Source organism: Silurus meridionalis, chromosome 4, assembly GCF_014805685.1.
Source record: "Silurus meridionalis isolate SWU-2019-XX chromosome 4, ASM1480568v1, whole genome shotgun sequence".
Lineage (NCBI taxonomy): Eukaryota > Metazoa > Chordata > Actinopteri > Siluriformes > Siluridae > Silurus > Silurus meridionalis.
Genome location: NC_060887.1, coordinates 18,296,961 through 18,317,563, shown reverse-complemented (window position 1 = coordinate 18,317,563; position 20,603 = coordinate 18,296,961). Strand labels below are relative to the sequence as shown.

Below are 20,603 nucleotides of genomic sequence, written 5' to 3'. Positions count from 1 at the left end.
AGGTGGGCGTTGCTTCCAACCAAGCAACACTGTGTACCATGAGAAAATCACTCCCATTATGTCGCTTGTTTATTTCAGTCAGTGGAAAAGGACAGGACAGTATGGTAAGTAGCCCACTATGAAGCCTCTTTGCTCATTAAAATAAAGTAATAGGTTATAACACTCATCTGTTTATTGTAGAGCAATGCAACTCTGCATTGATGTTAAGAGCACTCAGGACAATAAGCAATAATACAGACCAGCTTCACAACCAGTTGGCAGGAAATGTTTTATTTTGTGTTATATTTTTATTACCCCTGACCAAAAAAAAAAGGATAAATATACCAGCATTCATGGCCCACATTAAATGTCAGATACTGCTTCGAATCTCTGCTCACATAAAAACAAGTTTGTCTCCAGCAAGGAAAAGAAAATGTAGAACTCAAATGTTCACACATGGCAATAAGGCCATTGTATAAAAAATAAAGCACAATTATTGCATGAGTTACAGAACAAATACATTTGAAAAACAGAAAATACAAAAATGTACAGATGTCTTTGTAAACAACTAATCTACTTCACCGTGCAAAAACAATGCTGCATGTCTTTTAAGTGTTCTCAGTGTTGGCTTTCTTTGCCACTATAGGAGAGTTTGCAGCTAAATACTCTTTCATCCTCTTAAGAGTTCTTTTGGCCTTTTCTTGTTCAGACTTGGTCTTTGGTGCCACCGTCTGGTCTGTGCCACTCAGAGGTCTCAGGAGTGAAGCATGGAGTCTTTCCCCAAATAACACATTGAGTCGACACTGGAATGAGCTTTGGAGCTTGACAACCAGGTCTTTCTTCTGCAGATAAATATTTGGAATATATTATTGGCATGAAATTGAACAGTGTACATTTGAATAAAACAAATTAGTTAAAAGTAGTATCCAGCGGCATGATTCACTCCAACAGCATATAAATATGAATAAAGCTTACACCACAGTGTTGTTCAATGTTCAAACTACTATTGATGTTGATTAGTTTTCATTAACAGAATAACTTTGACAACAGTTGCAATATTTAAAACATAAAATGTTTTTACTTGTCTAATAAAGTTCAAAAGAAAAGAAAAGGTTGGTGAAACTGAATGACTGTTTATGACAAAATAAGCCTGAGCATGTACATTGTACAAATGTTTCACAACATCTAACAATTAAGTATCACGTCATACTTTTAATAACTATAAATTGCAATTAGAAATTGTTACGCTACAAAGGAAATAAACACATGCTACTCTCACACATACATAATATATATATACACATTACATACATATATACACACACACACACACACACACACACACACACACACACACACACACACACACACACACACACACTGTATATACACATACATATCTATGTATATCTATATCTATCTATCTATCTATCTATCTATCTATAAAAAATAGTATACTGTATTTTCTGGACTATAAGCCGCTACTTTTTTCCAATGCTTTGAACCCCGCGGCTTAAACAATGAAGCGGCTAACTTATGGATTTTTTCTGGGTTTTTCCGGGGTCACACGCGTCATGCCGCCAAAAAACTGAGCCCCATAACATTAGTCCAATGAAAGTGCCAAACCGGTTCTGGTGAACCAATGAAACTCTTTATATTAAATCAGATGCGGCCCCACTGAATCGAGCCGCACCACATCATAAATATGGATGAGGTTCCTCTGATGTTTGACCTGCCGCTCACTCAGACTGTCTACAGGAAATGTGAATCATTCATCACGCTGAAAACAACCGGGCATGAAAAAAACTTCACCTGTGTTCTGAGCGGCACGGCATCGGGAGAAAAACTTCACCGATGGTGATTTTTAAACGCACGACGATGCCAAAAGATAAACTCCAGAGAGAAATTGTTGTGAAAGGAAGGAGGAAGACAGTGAATAATGACTTCTTGGTAGGCTACTGTTTAGATACAAGCCGTGTAACAGACACTGTCTTTCTTTAAAGCCTCTGTAAAGTTCATTAGTTTCAATGTACACACCTGCGGCGTATTTATGTTCAAAATAAAAATCTTTTCCAAATTCAGCGGGTGCGGCTTTTTTACCTTTGATTTTGAGGACAAGTTGTCCAGAAGAGCCCAGAGGTCGGACACCAATTCAGCTGCAGAGCGGTACGGAGGGCTTCGTTTCCCCAACAGCCGTCCAACAATCAAGTTAAATCCCACACATCCTGCAGTATGCTTTATAAATAGACAAACGATTATATTTAAAATGTGCCAGAAAATATGTAACTGAGGCAAACAAGCTCCTCTCTGTGTGAACCATGTGATTGTTGTGAGCTTAAATAATACCTTTGAAGTTTTGTAGAGCATATAGCTGTGATTCTCACACATCAGAGTAAGCAAAAGTTGTTCACACCTCTGGAAAACAGAGAAAACAAAAAAAAAAAGGCGTAATTAATGTATGATTTCTTTTTAAGACTAATGTTTGAGTGTTTGCATCTGAGTTTCTATAAAGTGTATGTTTTACCCTCTGGTCTGATAGACTTAGGTATGGCACCTTCAGTCTGTTGGAACTGAATGGATCAGTATCATCCATAAAATCCTGGCACAGGGAGCATACCCATGTTGCACTAAAAAGAACACAGATTTTATTTTATTATTTTTATTTTTTCTCAGTAATTAACTGTTTAAAATTTCCAAAACGCATAGTGCTATAAATGCCATTCTGCTCTTGACGTGTCTCTAATCAGCATTCACAGTTACAAACTATGACTAAAGACCTCTACGGATATACTGTTAATCTATTAGAGTATAATATAATGGTATGGATGTAGAGGAAAAAAAAAATCTTACACAGGACTGAAAATGATTGGTGGCACATGGCAGCTGGTATGAAAGCTTCTAGTACATTTTGCACACTGCAGTGAGGCTCCAGCAGAGAGGCACACAGCACAGTCCAGTACATCAGCCTGCGGGGAACACTCAGAACTGCAGGACTGGGAGGGTGAGGGTGCAGTGATCCTGAAACATCTCTGGATTGACAAGAAGAGAAACATTACAAGCTAGTTTTACTGGAATATGGTGCAAAAACAACATAGAAGTGCAACCAATCCACAAACTACATTGCTTACACTGTAGCAGGTATTTGACTTTTATGCCTTCAGGTGGAAAATGTGTGCCTGAAATATGCTCAAATATTCCCAAACAAATACACAGCTGAGTGCAGGGCGTACCTGATTTTCTTCAATCTCTTGTAGCAAAATTTCAGTCTTTCGGCTACTGGGAACGATTCGAAACGGAGATGTGGAAGATCCTGAGATGGGTAACCGGAGCAGAGATACACGCAGAGTCCTAGACAACAAAACAAAACAAAAAAGGTCATCAGTAGCAAGGTGGACACGCTTGTGCTTTAAGAAACAATTCTTGTATACAAGTGCAGAACATAAGCAGACATACTTATGGCTGTCCTGTTTTAATTTGGGCTCCTCTGAAACAAAATCGAAAAAAAAAAAGAGAGAAAATAATACAATTGTGATGCAAAATACACAGTGATAAGTCCAAAACTGAAAATTGTGGAAAATTGTGGAAAAATAGGCTTACTTTTTGATTCATCCATCCCTTCCACCAATTCAGAATCACTATCATCAGTCTTCTCATCATCGTCCTGCTTGAAGCATAGAAAAACAAATGACTTGATTAAATAAACAATCGTATACAATGATACTAAAATGTAACTATCATACTGCCTTAAAATTTTCATTACATCCATCTCCTTAGGGCTCATCGCATTAGGGAGAGAGGCATGTTCCACTTCCTTTTCATTGCAAAGAATTTCTCTGAAGGACGATGGCAGGCCTACGAGCCAACTCTTACTTGAGGGGTCTTCTGTGGAGGACAGAGTCAAATTGCATTTCCTTGATGATTCAGACTCCTCGAGGTAGTTCTGGTTAGAAAAACAGTCCTTGATTGAGGTAGTAGATAGAAGATCCCCTGGCTGATGCACTTCTGAGAGTTCTTCAGCTTTTGTGTCTTTTTCTGGCATGGTGGAAGTAGGCAGGTTACTGTCTTCCTCTTTCTCCTCAGCAACTGGAGAAGCACTGCTGCAAACATTCGTATCTCGCTCACAAACAGAATCAGCTGGAGCCTTTACTGGGGGCTCACTTATTGGCAACTGGATCATCTGAGTGGCACACTCTGTTTGACCGGTGTTACTAGACACACTGGAAATAGGAGCAGCAGGGAGTGAAAGCGTGCTAGACAATGGGGGGTTCAATTCTATATTACTGCCGACTGGTAGAATGGTGGGCCTGGGTGCCTGGGGGCAAGACACTTTTTTTGATGAGTCAACATCTCCCATCTTTGCAGGCTGTGGTACACAGGCCATTGTAACACCCTTATTTAGGTTCAAGAGAGGAGTGTAATGGTAGAATTTCCAAACTGTGTCAGATTTAAAAGCAGGCATATTCTTTGGGATGTTAGGTAAAATGAGCTGTACCCGATTGGACGGAGTGCCGACAGACTGAGAAGGCTGCAGATTGACAGACTGAGTGTTTGAGACAGCCTGAGAGTAAGGCAGGGACTTTTTATTGTGAACTAATTGAGATGGAAAAGACTGACTATTAACTGCCTGAGATTGAGGAACGCTTTTCTGTGTGTGGTTAGATGAAAATTTCTGAATAGATGGGTGAGGGTAAGGCATGGCCTGACTTGACTGACATAAGGCAGCTAAGGAACAAAGAGTAGAAACAGATCGATTACTGTTGAGTGAGTAAGAATTACTGGTAGGTCCACGAGGAGATGCTGCAGCAACACCAGATTGAGACTGTGGTGGCACAACCTGAGGAAGATGTTGGGGAAGATGTGAGGGACTTATATTTAAAGATGTATGGCTAGAAAGAGAAGAGCTAGACTGAGGGAGATATGGAGACTGAAAAGGTAAAGGCTGACTTCTGGAGAACTCCTGTGGCTTTGAAGGTTGATGTGAGACAGGGTGAGGCAAATGCTGGCCCACCTGAACAACTGGACACTGAACTGTGCTGCTCCAAGTGGTCTTAGGAGAAGCAAAGTTGTGAGAGCTAGAGGAGGAACTAATATGGCTCATAGTGTCTGTTAAGCCTTGAGTGAGTTGCACTGGTTTTGAAGAGGAGGACTCATACTGCCGATTTTGAGGAAAATCAGAAGCATCCTGGGACGTCAAATTGAGCGTAGGCTGAAAGGATTTACCATCAGGCGCTAATCGAGTTGCACCAGAGTCTGAATTCAGACCTGAGGAGCGTTTGTCTGGAATATTTTTAGGTTTATTGCCAATATTATATTGTCTTTTCATAGAACATGGAACTCGGGTCACCTTAAAAGAGCCTAAAGGGAGAGAGAAAAACAAAAAAACAAAAAAACAATGGTTAAACAAATGACTACAATTTTGATTTTAACACAATCTCTAATCCATGTAACGGAAAAGGCTGAGGTTATACACAAATGCTAATTGAAACAAATCAGGCCATTTTAGAAATGTAATGTCTAATAGACAGGTTGTCATAAAAAAATTAAAAAATAAAAATCACTATGTTTTAACAAAGATGACAAATATATAACAGTTTAACAGCTTACCAAGGTTTTTAATACTATGGTGGATGTTTTCATTGAATGAGAGGGAAAACTGAATCACAGTGTGAGGAAGAACTTTCTTCTGTGCCTGGATCTTTTGTGCCCATTTCTCAATCTAATGAGGAAAATAGAGATACATTTTGCCTAAACATCAGACAATAAAGACATAGTAACAGGTTTATCAGTGCATTTCCTTTAGCCAGTTATCAACTCTATCAGCCATTTTTATTTAACTATAACATGCAGGCAATGACAAACTGAATGCTTTCTCATATAAAGCAGCATGCAACAAAAATTTCAAGTAATCTGTGTAAAAAAAAAAAAAAAACAGCCTTACTTGCATCTTGTGCTGCAGGACACAATACCCTTCAGTGCTCAGTATTTTACGAGCAAAGGCAGCGATATACTCTTCCCTGTCTTCCAGTTTTTTAAGGCTGGTCTTCATCACTGTCAAGCTCTTCTCCTCCTCATCACACAAACTCTTAAGGATAAAATGATTTATATGAGCTGTAGATTAGTGCCTCTCTCTCTCTCTCTCTCTCTCTCTCTCTCTCTCTCTCTCTCTCTCTCTCTCTCTCTCTCACACACACACACACACACACACACACACACACACACACACACACACACAGACACAGACACACACACACACACACAGACACAAATGCTTAAATACACTGTATGTGGCATAAGGGACATTTATTCCTGTGCTTCCTATGAATTGAGTTAGTAAACTGGTAATTCCCAGATTGACAAGATAATAATTAGGAACATTTTATAAATGTGAATGACACAAGTAGTAAAAGTAACTTAAAAAACTTCAAAACTTAAACTTAAAGAGGTTAACTTAAAAACAAGGCCTATGAAATGAAAGCAGTGCAATTACCTCTAATTCCTTAGACAGCTGACGTCCTCGTAACATCAGAGAGACGTACAGGGAGCGCAGTGCATTATGCAGTTGCTTCTTAGAAGATGCTTTTAATTCCTTTAGCTCATTCAATCTACCTCAGAAAAACACATACAATTGAATAGAAATCATTTTTGTATTTAGATATGTTGAACAAATCCCAATTTAATTTATTTATGTCTTAAGGCAAGGCACATAATATTAACAATGCATACATTTTTAAATTAGGATGACCTGCAACGGCTTTGCAAATCTATAGCCTTATTGACTCAAAATGTATGATTACCTTGCATCCAGATCATGAAGCCTGGCCCTCACACTGTTTGTCTGCTCACTGATGCTGTTTACCAGCTTAATGAGCTGGTCTTTCTGAGAAACCACAGCTTCCTCCAGTAAAAGGAAACTGACAACAAACGAAAAAATGTTTTGTTTTTTGTTTTGAGATGGAGAACCCTCAAAACAATTTCTAACCTTTCACAATGTGCAGCCCACAAAAGCCTCAGCAAAACACAAATTCTCTTCTATATTATTATTAATATTCTATTTTAATTTTATAGAAAACAGATTTGTAAAATCTCAAAAACAATAAAAACAAACTGTACAACACAAATCAATCACCACAAACACAGATTTTAAGTAAATCTGGCTAAAGTCAGTCTCAAAAGAGTGACTCACTGTGCACTTTTTAGTGAAAATTCACACTAAATGTCCAAAATGTATGCATTAATCTCTTTTAGTGGCTGAAACTACAGTTTTCGTAGCTATGGGAAAAGTTGTGTCAGTATTGCTGCCTATCTGCATTCATTGCTGGTGAAAAGGATAAATGGATACTGGTTTTTATTAACGTTTTTGCCCTTTGCCAACTTAAAGAGACCGTTTTTGACCCCCTATTCATTTAGAGTGGTCTGTATCCAAGTATTCTTCCAACAGAGGATTGGTTTTAAATTAATTTAACTTGATTAATGACCAGGGGATTTTGTAGTGATTGTGTGAATACTTAGAGGAAGTGTATGTAAAGAGTGCATAGGGTGCCTACAAGACGTTTCAAATCTGCTTCATATTGTAATGTCACGCTCTCTCCCAGAATAAAAAGGCAGGAGTTCAAAGCAGCGAATAGCCGTTGTTTATTTCCTGAACTTTACAACCGAAGAATATGGGTATAAAGAGGTGTCCCAATTTTCCCCAGATGATCCCCGTTCCTCTATTCTCTGCACACCAAAAGATCAAAAGAACCATTAATTGTTGGTCCCCCTGTGTGATAGTTGCAATTTGGTTATATACAGGTGCATCTCAATAAATTAGAATATCATTGAAAAAGTTGATTTATTTTAGTATTCAATACAAAAAGTGAAACTCATTATATAGATTCGTCACACACAGACTGATATATTTTAAGTGTTTATTTCCTTTAATTTTGATGATTTTGGCTCACATTTAACAAAAACCCACCAATTCACTCTCTCAAAAAATTTAAACACTTCATAAGACCTTTCTTTCGGCTTTTTCCATTAGGGGTCGCCACAGCGGATCATCCGTATTCGTAATCTGCATGTTCGATTTGGGATATGTTTTCACGCTGGATGCCCTTCCTAACGAAACCCTCCCCATTTATCCGGGCTTGGGACTGGCACTAAGAGTGCACTGGCTTGTGCAACCCTTATGGCTGGGTTCGGTTCCCTGAGCGGGAATCGAACCCGGACGCGGCGGTTCAGAGCACGAATCCTAACCACTGGACCACCAGGGGACCTGAATACTTCATAAGACCAATAATAATAATAATAATATAAAAAAAAAAAAAAAAAAAAAAGTGTGAGAATTTTTGGGCTTCTGGAAAATATGATAATTTACTGTATATGTACTCAATATTTGGTAGGGGCTCTTTTTGCTTTAATTGCTACTTTAATGCAGCGTGGCATGGAGGTGATCAGTCTGTGGCACTGCTGAGGTGGTATGGAAGCCCAGGTTTCTTTCACATTGGGCTTCAGCTCATTTGCATTTTTTTGGTCTCTTATGTCTCATTTTCCTCTTGACAATACACCATAGAATGTCTATAGGGTTCAGGTCTGGTGAGTTTGCTGGCCACTCAAGCACACAAACACCATGGTCATTTAACCAACTTTTGGTGTTTTTGGGCAGATGCCGAATCCCGCTGGAAAATTACATCATCATCTCCATAAAGCTGGTCAGCGGTAAGAATGAAGTGCTCTAAAACCTCCTGGTAGATGGCTGTGCTGAACTTGGACTTGATAAAACACAGTGGACCAACACCAAAAGATGACGTGATGATTCCCAAACCACCACTGACTGTGCAAACTTTACTCTGGACCTCCAGCAACTTGGATTCTGTGCCTCTCCTCTCTTCTTCCAGACTCTGGGACCTTGATTTCCAAATTAAATCCAAAGTTTTCTTTCCTTTTATCTGAAAAGACGACTTTGGCCCACTGAGCAACAGTCCAGTCCTTTTTGTCCTTTGCCCAGGTAAGACACCTCTGACGTCTCTGGTTCAGGATTGGCTTGATACAAGGAATGCGTCAGTTGTAGCCCATTGATACTTCTGTGCGTGGTAGCTCTTGAAGCACTGACTGCAGCTGCAGTCCACTCTTTGTGAATCTCCTCCAAATTCTTTAATGGGCTTCGTTTCACCTTTTTCTACCACATTTTTTCCTTCCATTCAACATTCCATTAATGTGCCTGGATACAGCACTCTGTGAACAGCAGCTTCTTTAGATATGACCTTTTGTGTCTTTCCCTCCATGTGCAGGGTGTCAATGATCGTCTTCTGTATAAATGTCAAGTCAGCAGTCTTCCCCCATGATTGTGAAGGCTGAACCAGACTGAGACACCATTTAAAGGCTCAGGAAACCTTTGCAGGTGTTTGAATTTAATTAGCTGATTAGAGTGTGACACCATGAGTCTCCAATATTGAACTTTTTCCACAATATTCAAATTTTTTGAGATACTTAATTATTGGGTTTTCATTAGCTGTAAGCCATAATCATCAAAATGAATAGAAATAAACACTTGAAATCCAGAACCCAGCCATTATGGTTGCACAAGCCAGTGCACTCTTAGTGCCAGTCCCAAGCCTGGATAAATGGGGAGGGTTGCGTTAGGAAGGGCATCCAGCGTAAAACATGTGGCAAAAATCAAATATGCAGATCACGAATCAGACTTTCATACCGGATCGGTTGAGGCCCGGGATACCAACGACCACCAATTGGCAAATTGGGCTACTGTTGGCCGAAAGAGAAAAAGAGAGGAGGAAGATGTCTACAGAGACAGCAGGAAAAGGAGAAGTGGAGGAGAGAGGAGGTTTTGGTTGGTACTTTAAATGTTGGTACTATGACTGGTAAAGGGAGAGTGGAAGCTAATATGATGGAGTGGGGAAAGGTATGACGTGTGTTCAGAAGTCTAAGTGGAAGGGGAGTAAAGCTAGGAACATTGGAGGTGGGTTTAAATTGTTCTATGATGATGATTGGGCAACTACTGCAGAAGTGATAAGGGAGACATACAGGAAGGTACTTGGTGTGACATATGGAAATAGAAAGGAGGACAGAGACATACAAGGAAATGCAGCAGCAGGTAAAGGTGAGAAGATGGAGGGAGTATTTTGAGCAGCTGATAAATGAGGAAAATGAGCGAGAGAGAAGGTTGGATGGTGTAGAGATGGTGAAGCAGAAAGTGAATAGGATTATTAAAGAGGAAGTGAGAGCAGCAATTAAGAGGATGAAGTGTGGTAAGTCGGATGGACCAGATGACATACCAGTAGAAGCATGGAGATGTTTCGGAGAGATGGCAGTGTTTTTAACAAGATTGTTTAACAAGATTTTGGAAGGTGAGAGGATGCCTGAGGAATAGAGAAGAAGTGTGCTGTTACCGATCTTTAAGAATAAGGGAGATGTGCAGACCTGCAGTATCTACAGTGGAATAAAGTTGACCAGTCACACCATTAAGTTATGGGAAAGAGTAGTGGAAGCCAGACTGAGAATAGAAGTGACCATCTGTAAGCAACAGTATGGTTTTATGCCGAGGAAGAGCACCACAGCTGCATTATTTGAGAATGTTGATGGAGAAGTATAGAGAAGGTCAGAGATTGTGTGTTTGTGGATTTAGAGAAAGCGTACGACAGGGTGCCGAGAGAGAAGTTGTGGTATTGTATAAGGAAGTCAGGTGTGTCAGAGAAGTATGTGAGGGTGGTGCAGGACATGTATGAGGACAGTGTAACAGCAGTGTGCAGTAAAAATGACTGATTGGTTTAAGGTGGAGGTTGGACTGCATCAAGGATCGGCTCTAAACCATTTCTTGTTTGCAGTGGTGATGGACAGGTTAACAGACCAGGTCAGACAGGAGCCTCCATGGACTATGATGTTTGTGGATGATATTGTTATTTGTGGTAAGAGTAGAGAGCTGGTGTAGAAAAGCCTGCAGAGGCAGAGGAACGTGCTGGAGAGAAGGGGAATGAAAGTCAGTAGGAGTAAGAGAGTACATGTGTGTAAATAGGAGGGAGGGCAGTGAAGTGGTGCGGTTGCAGGGAGAAGAGGTGGTGAATGTGGAGGAGTTTAGGTACCTGGGGTCAACAGTGCAAAGTGTTAGAGAAGTAAAGGAGAGTGCAGGCAGGATGAAGTGGGTGGAAAAGAGTGGCAGAAGTGATTTTTGATAGAAGGGTATCTGCAAGAGTGAAAGTTTATAGGACTGTGGTGAGACCTGCGATGTTGTATGGTTTAGAAACAGTGGCATTAACTAAAAGACAGGAGGTGGAGCTGGAGGTAGCAGAGCTGAAGATTTTAAGGTTTTCATAAGGAGTGTTGAGGATGGTCAGGACTAGAAATTAGTTAATTAGAGAGACAGCGCATGTAGAATGTTTTGGGGACGAAGTGATAGAGGCTCGATTGAGATGGTTTGGACATGTGCAGAGGATGGACGGGGGTACATCGGTCCTGAGGATGGAGCCACTATGAAGAAGGAAAAGAGAAAGACCAAGGAGGAGGTTCATGGATGTGGTGAGGGAAGACATGCAGGTAGTTGGTGTGAAAGAGGCAGATGTAGAGGACAGAGTAGTATGGAGACGGATGATCCACTGTGGTGACCCCTAATGGGAGCAGCCGAAAGAAGAAGAGAAAGAAGAAACACTTGAAATACCTCAGTCTGTGTGTGATGAATCTATAAAGTATAAGAGTTTCAGTTTTTTTTATAGAATTACTAATATAAATCAACTTTTTAATGATATTCTAATTTCAAGATGAAATGAAGGTTCAAGATTGTGCCAGTGAGGTCGGATGCCGTCGTGGCTGCACCAGTTACTGTAATGTAAATATCTGCTCATGTATATACATATATTTTAAATAGTTTATACTTCTTATCTACTTTAATTTTTATCCTTAATTCTACTCGTTTTTTTATGCTTAAATGTTGGACAGTCTTACAAAGCATTTCACCGCATGTTGTATTCGGTATGTATGTATCAAATAAAATTTTATTTGATTTTATTGAGCTGCACCTGTGTGTGTATATATACACACACACACACACACACACACACACACACACACACACACACACACACACACACAATATATAAACATATATATTTTACTTTATTTCAAAATGTTAATATATTCTAATACCTTTTATATATTTTATTTATGTATTTGTATGTACAATGGATACTTCGATTCGATGGGTTTCACATGACAAATATGACATGATGAAATACCATAGTACCTGTGGTTTCTGTGGTCAATCAGCTGACAGTCTCTACAGGTTAGCCGATCACAGGTGACACAGAAGAACTTAAGACGCTCCTGTATGTGTAAAGCACAGCGCATACTTGTACTTAAACCTGAAGAAGAAAAATATATTAGTGTATTATAGTGTCGGAGATGCTCATTTTGAAAACCATACTGTTTCTACCATAACGAAAACCATAATGTTAATTATTTCTGCGAGTACATAAAAGTATATTTAAATGATTTTTGTTTGGTTCATCGTCTTCAAAACACCGTTCTGACCTCTGTATTTACTACTTCATGATCATCCAGCACACATGTTAATGTGTGAGCAAAACTTTGGAGGTTTTGTTTGGAAGTGAGTGTTAAGGTGCCAAACAGCTGCTACCACCACCCCCACAGCCAGAAAAACAAAACCATGTAAACCCGGTTGAAATTCAAGATGCCCTTCCTAATGTGTGCACCTTAAAAAGCTGGATTTAAAGCTATTAAATTATTGGTGTTCTGTATATTGTTTGGAATCTAACCATGAAAAAAAAAAGGATTAAAGTCTGATCAAATCTAAACAATATGGATGCAAAGAAATAAGCCTCTAATCACGTCTGATTTTCTTAACCTCATAATGACTGCTTCTAATTTCTAATCAAAAGGTGGTGAATTACACAGCCAGAACAGCTACATTTCTCCACTGGCTGGATCCCTAATGTGCAGCACTGTGATAGTGTTTACCAAATCAGTCAATTAATTAAAGTAATTAAATCAGTCACCTTTTGATTTAACAGTGGTATAAGTGTATACATTACTTGTCATTTAAACCCTTCTAATTCTTATAACTTTAGACAAAATACAAAACATTTTAAGAGATACCACACCATGGCCATGTTACAGATCACTTTATCAACATCTCATAGAACATTCAGTGCTTGTTTTTCCTTAAATGAACAAAGATCTCTATATGAGCACTTTTTACGGGCAGACCTGACTGGGGTTCCTGTGGTACGACTGTATGGTTGCGCGTCATCTTCACGCGCTGATGAGCCGACACACAATCTGGACACAGAGCTTCATCACACTCCTTGCACCATCCACTCAGGGCAGAATCATCACATCCCCCACACTAGACATACAGATTACATTCAACTCAGACTTACAGACATTCGATCGACAGATTTAAGTAGACACCGGGATCTACTACACTGCAGGCCAAAAGAGTGCCGGGGTGTTGAATATTTCATAATTACATTTACTTTTCGATAATGAAAACTGTTTATTGACAATGTTCACCGAATCTATTAAAAATATTGCAAATGCCATTGAATATGGTGGTTAACAAAAATCTTAGTAAAAGTCCCATTAAGTGATACGTTTTAATTATTTGTAAGCTGTTGAAAGTAGCGCTGCTTCCAATTCTTTTGGCCTGTAATGTACAAACAGCAGAAAAAATCTGATCCTTAAATCACTATTATACAACATTAAGATATACACAAAGGTATCAGTGCTTTTTTCTTATTAAAAAATGCATATAAAAATCATCTTTCTATTCATATGTTACAATTCAGTTTACCAAGTGTGCTTCATGCAGCCCAGTAATGTCAGTATTATTTGATACTAATGTTATGTTAGACACAATATTTGCTTTGTGCTGCGTTTCTAACGTGTCAAAGTTTATACTGTACATCAAACAAGGAGTACCAGGAACCTGTACTTACTTTTTATTACTGTCTAGACTACATGTAGAACATGTACAGCTTAAAAAGTTACTTGCTCCACCACGTAAGTGTATTTTTGTGAGAGTGTAATAAGAATGTGATTAACGATTGCAACCAGTGTTGCGTTCATTCTGGATGATAAATGGCTGGCAAACAAAACCTTGTAAAAACCAAGTAAATTTGGAGATTCCTTTTGTGATATACCAAAAGCTTGTACATAATGATAAAAGACAACAACAGCAATTATAATAACAATAATTATAATAATACCGCAGATAAAGGAAGCAGCACGAGAGATAGCGCTTATATGTTTAAATCATTGTGGACAAAAATGCCATATAATATCGAGGCTAACAAATATTTCCAGAAGACAACATGGATACAGATACACTGTATAAATATAAATAAGGTTACCTTAGGGGCAGAGTCCTCGAAAATGTAGCAATCTGTAACTTCAGACAGCTTGAAAGACTGGTGACACACTGGGCATTCTAAAGTAAGAGAAAATCTAATAAATAACACTATTCTACAAAGCACCCTATTATAATAGCCTTGTGCAAACTAGTCAAAAATATTACTGTCAGCCAAACTGATACTCAATACTACAACACTCTTGCTTGTGCATTACTGCTTAAATGATATATCACACAAGTTTGTCCATAGGGTTCTTTAAAAAGCATCAACATTAGCATGACCTGAGGACGTTTGTCCCATAACCATGGTGTCATAGTAACTAAGCAGGAAATAAAAATTGGTTTACTTTGTTGTAACACCAACATATTCCTCATTGTTTTCAAAATTTAAAAAAAGTAGCATGTAATTCATGTATTGCCAGTTCATACACTTATTACTTTTTTTTTTTAAAAACATCAGTCAACAAGAAAACAAGTTGTGTTCAAGTGTGCTGATTCTAATCACCCGTTAGGTGCTGCTTTGATTATACTGACTTGGCTGTGTACCAGGAAAAAATACATTTCCTGCATGATAGGAACAAATGATATTAGAAGGTTTAAAAAGTTACTAAGCTTATCATGTTAACCATTTTTTTTTTTTTACTGTTCAATGCCACAAATATTGTGTGTTAATGCCACACTGTCAGTTACATGATTCCACTTCACAAATGTGGGAATGAAACCGACCATGAAAAGGATTAAGGCAATAAAGAAGTTACACTTCTTCTGGTCAAGTAATGAAAGTTGAGTAAATGTTACAATTTTAAACAACTACCGTAATTTCCGGACTATAAAGAGCACCCATATATAAGTGAATTTACAAAAATTAACATGAATAAGCCGCACCTGTCTATAAGCCGTCTACACTAATGTACTTTAAACAGGCTTTAACGAAAGACACGTTACACACAGTGTACAGGGTGAAATATGTTGCGCTTCCTTTAGGAGCATAGCGGTATTTTGGGAATAGCATGCAAGAAGCGAGCTCTCCCTTCACCCTGACTCAATGTGTTACAACGGCTTGTATCTAAACAGTAGCCGACCAAGAAAGTCATTGTTCACTGTCTTCCTCCTTCCTTTCACAACTATTTCTCTCAGGAGTTTATCTTTTGGCATCATCGTGCGTTTAAAAATCACCCGATGGAAGTTTTTTCTCCCAAAGCCGTGCAGCTCAGAACACAGGTGAGGTGTGTTTTTTCGTTTCCGTTCGGAAATTTCATTGTTCTAATGTTATGGGGTTCAGTTTTTTGGCTTGAAGTTTGTGAAACCAGGAAAAACCCAGGAAAAATTCATAAATTAGCCACTTCGTTGTTTAAGCCGCGGGGTTCAAAACGTGGGGAAAAAGTAGCGGCTTATAGTCCGAAAAATACGGTATGTTTCTTGGAAATGGCCAGGACAAATATGATGCACATTAAATGCATACCACATATCCAGACTGGTTATGATAATAGTATTTATTAGATTTTTTATTTTTATATATAAATTTCAACAATTTGATTATTGATTGGAATGAGAGCATTGTCATTTATAGCAAAGTGGCCATGGATAAACAATAGAAAGTTAGGTAGACAACTTCTGAAATAAATAGAATTGAATTGCGTTGCGTTGTAAACTGGATTCAGCAAACTTCGGGGCATAGGCATAAATATGAAAATGCAAAAGAAAACAAATCGGTTAAATTATTCTTTAATTTCATCCTTTTACCATCAGTGCTGGCTTTCATTATCAGACTTAAAAAGGTATTCTGTCTTAATATTTCCTTTCATGTTTGACCTCTGCCTTCACTCCTGAGAAGATCCTCGGTTCCTGATACGGCAAAGCATCACTATTTAACTACTAGGATGGGTATTAAAAACAACTGGTGTAAATAGATGCACAGGGAAATCCCAAATGGTACTTCAAACAAAATGAATCTTTTATCTACAAGGATAAAACTGCTTTATTTTCCTTAAATGTTGCTTAACGCTTGATAGAATAGTATTAAGGGCAACATTTTTAAAAAGCAATTTTGTAAACAGCATTAAATAAAATAAAACAATTATTATTAGTAGTAAGTGAAGTTAGACACAACTCTGCCATTCCTAGCACTTTCATCTATTAATCTCCAAAGCTGCTGCTGCTGTCAGGTTCAGATTAAACTAAAATGAGTAATAACAGAGTTGTGTATTATTAGTTATGATATGTATCATTATGTTTACCTTTGGCGTGTTTGTTCACAGTGCACGCTTTACACATCAGGTGCAGACAAGGGAGAAGTTTGGGTTCAGCGCTGCTGCTCAGCTTCGTTGTACAAGTTACACACGAGTCGAGATCAGGCATTTTCCTAACAGTATCTGCTTCTCTATCTTCCATCATGTCTTCATAAACCGAAAAACAACACCTTCTAGTAATAAACCACTGCCAACGCGTTATTCTTCCTAAACCAGCTGATCCTTCTCACACACTTGCTTCACCTCTGACTGCTGCGCAGACATGACTTCATTTCCCCTTTCCACCCCCAAATCCTCATATTAAAGGTAGATGAAACAACTTGAATTGCTAATAGTAATTCTACAAATCCAGTCGTCCATCAGCCTGTTGGGCTACAAAGTTTAAGTTTACTATAAACAATAAACTCCCTAGCTACATAAACCGTTTCCGGCGGATATGTTGCAGCGCGCATGCGCCTTATCTCTGCGCGTGCGCACATCTGATATCCCAAAAAGCACTGAGCATGCAGTGGGCGGGAACATAGGTGAGGAACATGTCAGATTTCAATCCAACAACAAAGCATATAGCTCGTCTGCATTTCCACGTCACAGATCTGCATTTAATATCAATCAACCATTACACAACCTGATTACTGAATATGTTCAATATGATCAATATCAATATGAGATGAATATGATCTCTCCCCATCCCGAGGCATCCTGAGGTTGCTCCAGTCACGTCCCACCTCATGAAGTTAATGGACCTTTAAAGAAGTAGATGCTGAACTCGCAAACATCCCCTACCATCCAGAACCGTACTAGTGCCAATTGGATCCCACTACATGTGTGGAGTTTTGACATTGGACCTCCTGGGGTGTTTAAAGGCTCTGGCATGGAGAAGCTGGTGCTGGATCTGTGATGATCACAAATGTTGAGCTCAGTAGCTCCTAGTTTTATAACCATAAAGACTGTATAAGACTGTAGAAAGAACATTACTTATAATCTTATACTCCAGTACTCATGTTAGTTCTCTCTCCAGTGTTCTGTATTGTTGAAAATTTATGATCAAACTCTTGATGTCACCCAAATGAGGATGGGTTCCCCTTTTGAGTCTGGTTCCTCTCAAGGTTTCTTCCTCATAACATCTAGGGGAGTTTTTCCTTGCCACAGTCGCCACGGCTGCTCATCAGGGATAAATACACATCGTTCACCTTGACTGTTGATTTGTGTAAAGCTGCTTTGAGACAATGTCTGTTGTGAAAAGCGCTATAGAAATAAACTTGACTTGATTAAGTACCACTGGCTGATGCATAAAATGATTAGTACATTACTAGTACACGTTTCATTGATTTGCCAAAGCCATTTTAAATCATATCATGTTCTTAAAAGGCAGCTAATAATTTACTGTTTGTATACTTATGCAGTTTCTTACAACCCAGTATGTTTAAATGATAGTACAGTAATTATTTTGTATGAATATTAAATACATTTCCACACAGCTCTAGGTTCCAGGGAAAGAATCCCTGAACCCCAGGGTTAAGGTGCTTTTCTGTGTTTTCCATGTTCTCTCCTTGTCCATCTAGGCTTTTTGCAGGACCTCCCACTTCACAAAAACAAGCCTGCAAAAGTGGATTAAGATACATTGTGTGTGTGTGTGTGTGTGTATGTGTGTATATGTGTGTTTATGCAAGATGCCTGGCAAGTGACTTGGCCATACTGTATACCCACCTTACTAGCCCAGGGTAGGCTCTGGATCCATTATAACCCTGCCAGGAATAAAGTGACTATTGAAAAAGTTTGCAAGAGAGATTTAAGCATCATTACTTTTTATTTATTTTTTGCTTTTGTATGCAAATTTAAAGTAGAGCATGTGAATGTGAAAATATAGCTGAAGGCTAAAGTGATGTAGGGCTTGTCACTATAGACATCAATGTAGACATGCTTGTAATCAGATATTGGAATCATTATTTAAATGCGTCACAACAGTAACTTTTATACATACTATTATTATGAATTGGTCTATCATTAGTCTGGTTGAGATTCAGATTTGACATTCAGGTTTAAAATGTATTTAACATTTCTCAAACAAAGAGGTCAGTGTGGTGGGACAAAATAAACTTTATTAAACTGAACAGCAGAAAATCATAAAAAATTCTGGAACATGTAGGACAGCTGAAGAACAGCTGGAGCAATAGATGGAGCAGCTTTCTCAAGATGACTGGCTGTCTTAGGGAAAATGAACATAACCAACTAGATTTATGTATGTAGATTCTGTCACAAAAGCCAAAGAAATTGTCAAAAAGAATACAAAAATGCAAAGCCAACTTTTGTATATTGCTGAATATTTATATGTAAAGTAGGAAAACTGTTGCACTAGAATAGTTGTTGGAGACTACATAAGGGCTACACTGACCCCTGCAGGAAATGTAGGCTTACTGCTGCTGGGACAAATATCCTCTGAAGATATTTTGAGAACAAAACCATATGGTCAGCTTAACTATTGTGGTCTCATGACCATGGAACTTTCTAAACAGAGTACTGCCAATTTTTGTACAAAGTAAGACACCCTAGCAGACATGTAAGAAAGAGATCATAAATAATGACGATAACAAATTTAACCCAGAACTGCATGCAAGAAAATATACTCACTCACCGAATGCTTCTGCATTTATTTCAATATATCTTTTTATTGATATATATTTAACTAGATGCCAACATATATCTTTTGTATAATTTTACATACTAATTTATATTTACCATTGTACAAAAGTGTAGTATGTATAAAAGAGACACGTCAAAAAAAAAAGTGTCATACAACACAATAATTCGTGCAGATATCATCATTGTACAAAAATATCATGATGAGAAGGTTAAATCAGAAACGTTTAACCATTAATCGTGCAGCACCAAAGCATATTAGTAAATATAAAAGCTGCTTCTTCACATATTGGTAACAAATATCATGTGTATGTGACACTAACAATGTTGGCAATGTTTAGCCATTCAGGTTACAGGTGTGGCTAAATTTTTGTCTAAAGAATCTGATAACATGTTGATGATAAGGCAAAGGAAGTTGGAACAGGAGCCTGCTGGAACAGCATTGCACCCACATGAACTGGGAGGGGCTGGTGGGAGCAGTATGCTTTTCTTATTCACTTGCCTAAGTTTCAGAGTAACAGGCAATTGCATTTAACACTTTTATCTTTCTGAAGCAGCCCAAACTGAGAGGTGGCATAGGAATTCACCAGGTTCCAAAAGTTCTCAAAGGTCACTTCCTGCCCCTCTGCCACATCCATCTCACTCAGAATCTTGTTAAGACCTTCCTGGTCCTTTGGAGTCTGTTAAAGAAGCAAATAAATCTTTATTATGGTCATATTTATATAATGGTTTCAGTGTATTATACTGATCAAAGAAGGCTGAGGGAATTCTGAATATAGTAAAGTTTTAAATCACAGCTTCCTTTAGGTTAATGTGAGTTTACAGTGGTAAATGATACCTACCACTGAAGGCAGTTCTTTGGATAGCATGCCCTGGAACTCGTTTACTGTCAGAGCTGAAGCTTCATTAGCTGAGGCTGCATGGAACTGGGTTACTATGGTGTTGATGGCCAGTTCTAGATCTGTGTACTGAAGGAATGTCTTAAATTACACAAAATTTGGAACAGCAACAAACAATATCTTAGCCAAAAGAAATATATCGAATATAGGCAAATTAAAGTGTATCTTCATTAGATTGTCGTACGATATATGCTCATTTTTGAGTAAATATGTCTAGGAATAAAATAAAAATGTTCTACAATTTGTTAGACTTTTCCTTTATTTAAGATATATTCAGTTGCTAAAGTATCATTTGTTCATTGTAGTGAACAATGATAACAGAAATTTTACACTTTTCTAATATTTTCATACGAACAGGTAAAACAAAATAACAATTTTGGTTTTACTTGTTAAATTGACCATTATTTTCATTTCCAAAAAAGTGTACAGTAACTAACAATAAGAAGATTTCAAACCAGTGTTGGAACATAGCAAAACAATAGC

At 38.2% G+C, this 20,603-nt stretch overlaps 3 protein-coding genes across 5 annotated transcripts in view; 1 reads left to right on the top strand and 2 right to left on the bottom strand.

Moving 5' to 3' along the window:
- Positions 1-254: 254 nt before the first annotated feature.
- Positions 255-17,053, bottom strand: trim33l (tripartite motif containing 33, like). Of its 2 annotated transcripts, none has more exons than XM_046847064.1 (17): positions 16,573-17,053; positions 14,337-14,413; positions 13,192-13,330; positions 12,209-12,326; positions 6,774-6,890; positions 6,467-6,581; positions 5,918-6,061; positions 5,584-5,695; positions 3,740-5,334; positions 3,577-3,643; positions 3,433-3,463; positions 3,210-3,327; positions 2,830-3,008; positions 2,504-2,606; positions 2,326-2,394; positions 2,080-2,214; positions 255-821 (listed from the first exon to the last, which is right to left on the bottom strand). In XM_046847064.1, exons 1-17 carry the CDS (start codon positions 16,727-16,729, stop codon positions 588-590), a joined length of 3,510 nt encoding a protein of 1,169 aa, XP_046703020.1. In that variant the 5' UTR covers positions 16,730-17,053; the 3' UTR covers positions 255-587. The 2 variants fall into 2 exon arrangements, with proteins under 2 accessions (XP_046703020.1, XP_046703021.1); XM_046847065.1 differs by having other exon boundaries at positions 3,577-3,640.
- The window catches only part of dcst1 (DC-STAMP domain containing 1), a 24,401-nt gene continuing 19,324 nt past the window's right edge, over positions 15,527-20,603 (top strand). The window contains exon 1 of the mRNA XM_046847066.1: positions 15,527-15,556. The gene's annotated coding sequence lies outside the window, so the exon portion shown is untranslated. The remainder of the gene's footprint in view (positions 15,557-20,603) is intronic.
- The window catches only part of LOC124384322 (protein S100-A13-like), a 2,727-nt gene continuing 1,344 nt past the window's right edge, over positions 19,221-20,603 (bottom strand). Inside the window, exons 2-3 of one of the 2 annotated variants that reach the window (XM_046847069.1) lie at positions 20,064-20,201; positions 19,221-19,901 (exon numbers count right to left, since the gene is read on the bottom strand). In XM_046847069.1, the coding sequence (XP_046703025.1) occupies positions 19,731-19,901; positions 20,064-20,201 (309 nt within the window). In that variant the 3' untranslated portion in view covers positions 19,221-19,730. The remainder of the gene's footprint in view (positions 19,902-20,063; positions 20,202-20,603) is intronic. The other variant, XM_046847071.1, reaches the window with a different exon arrangement.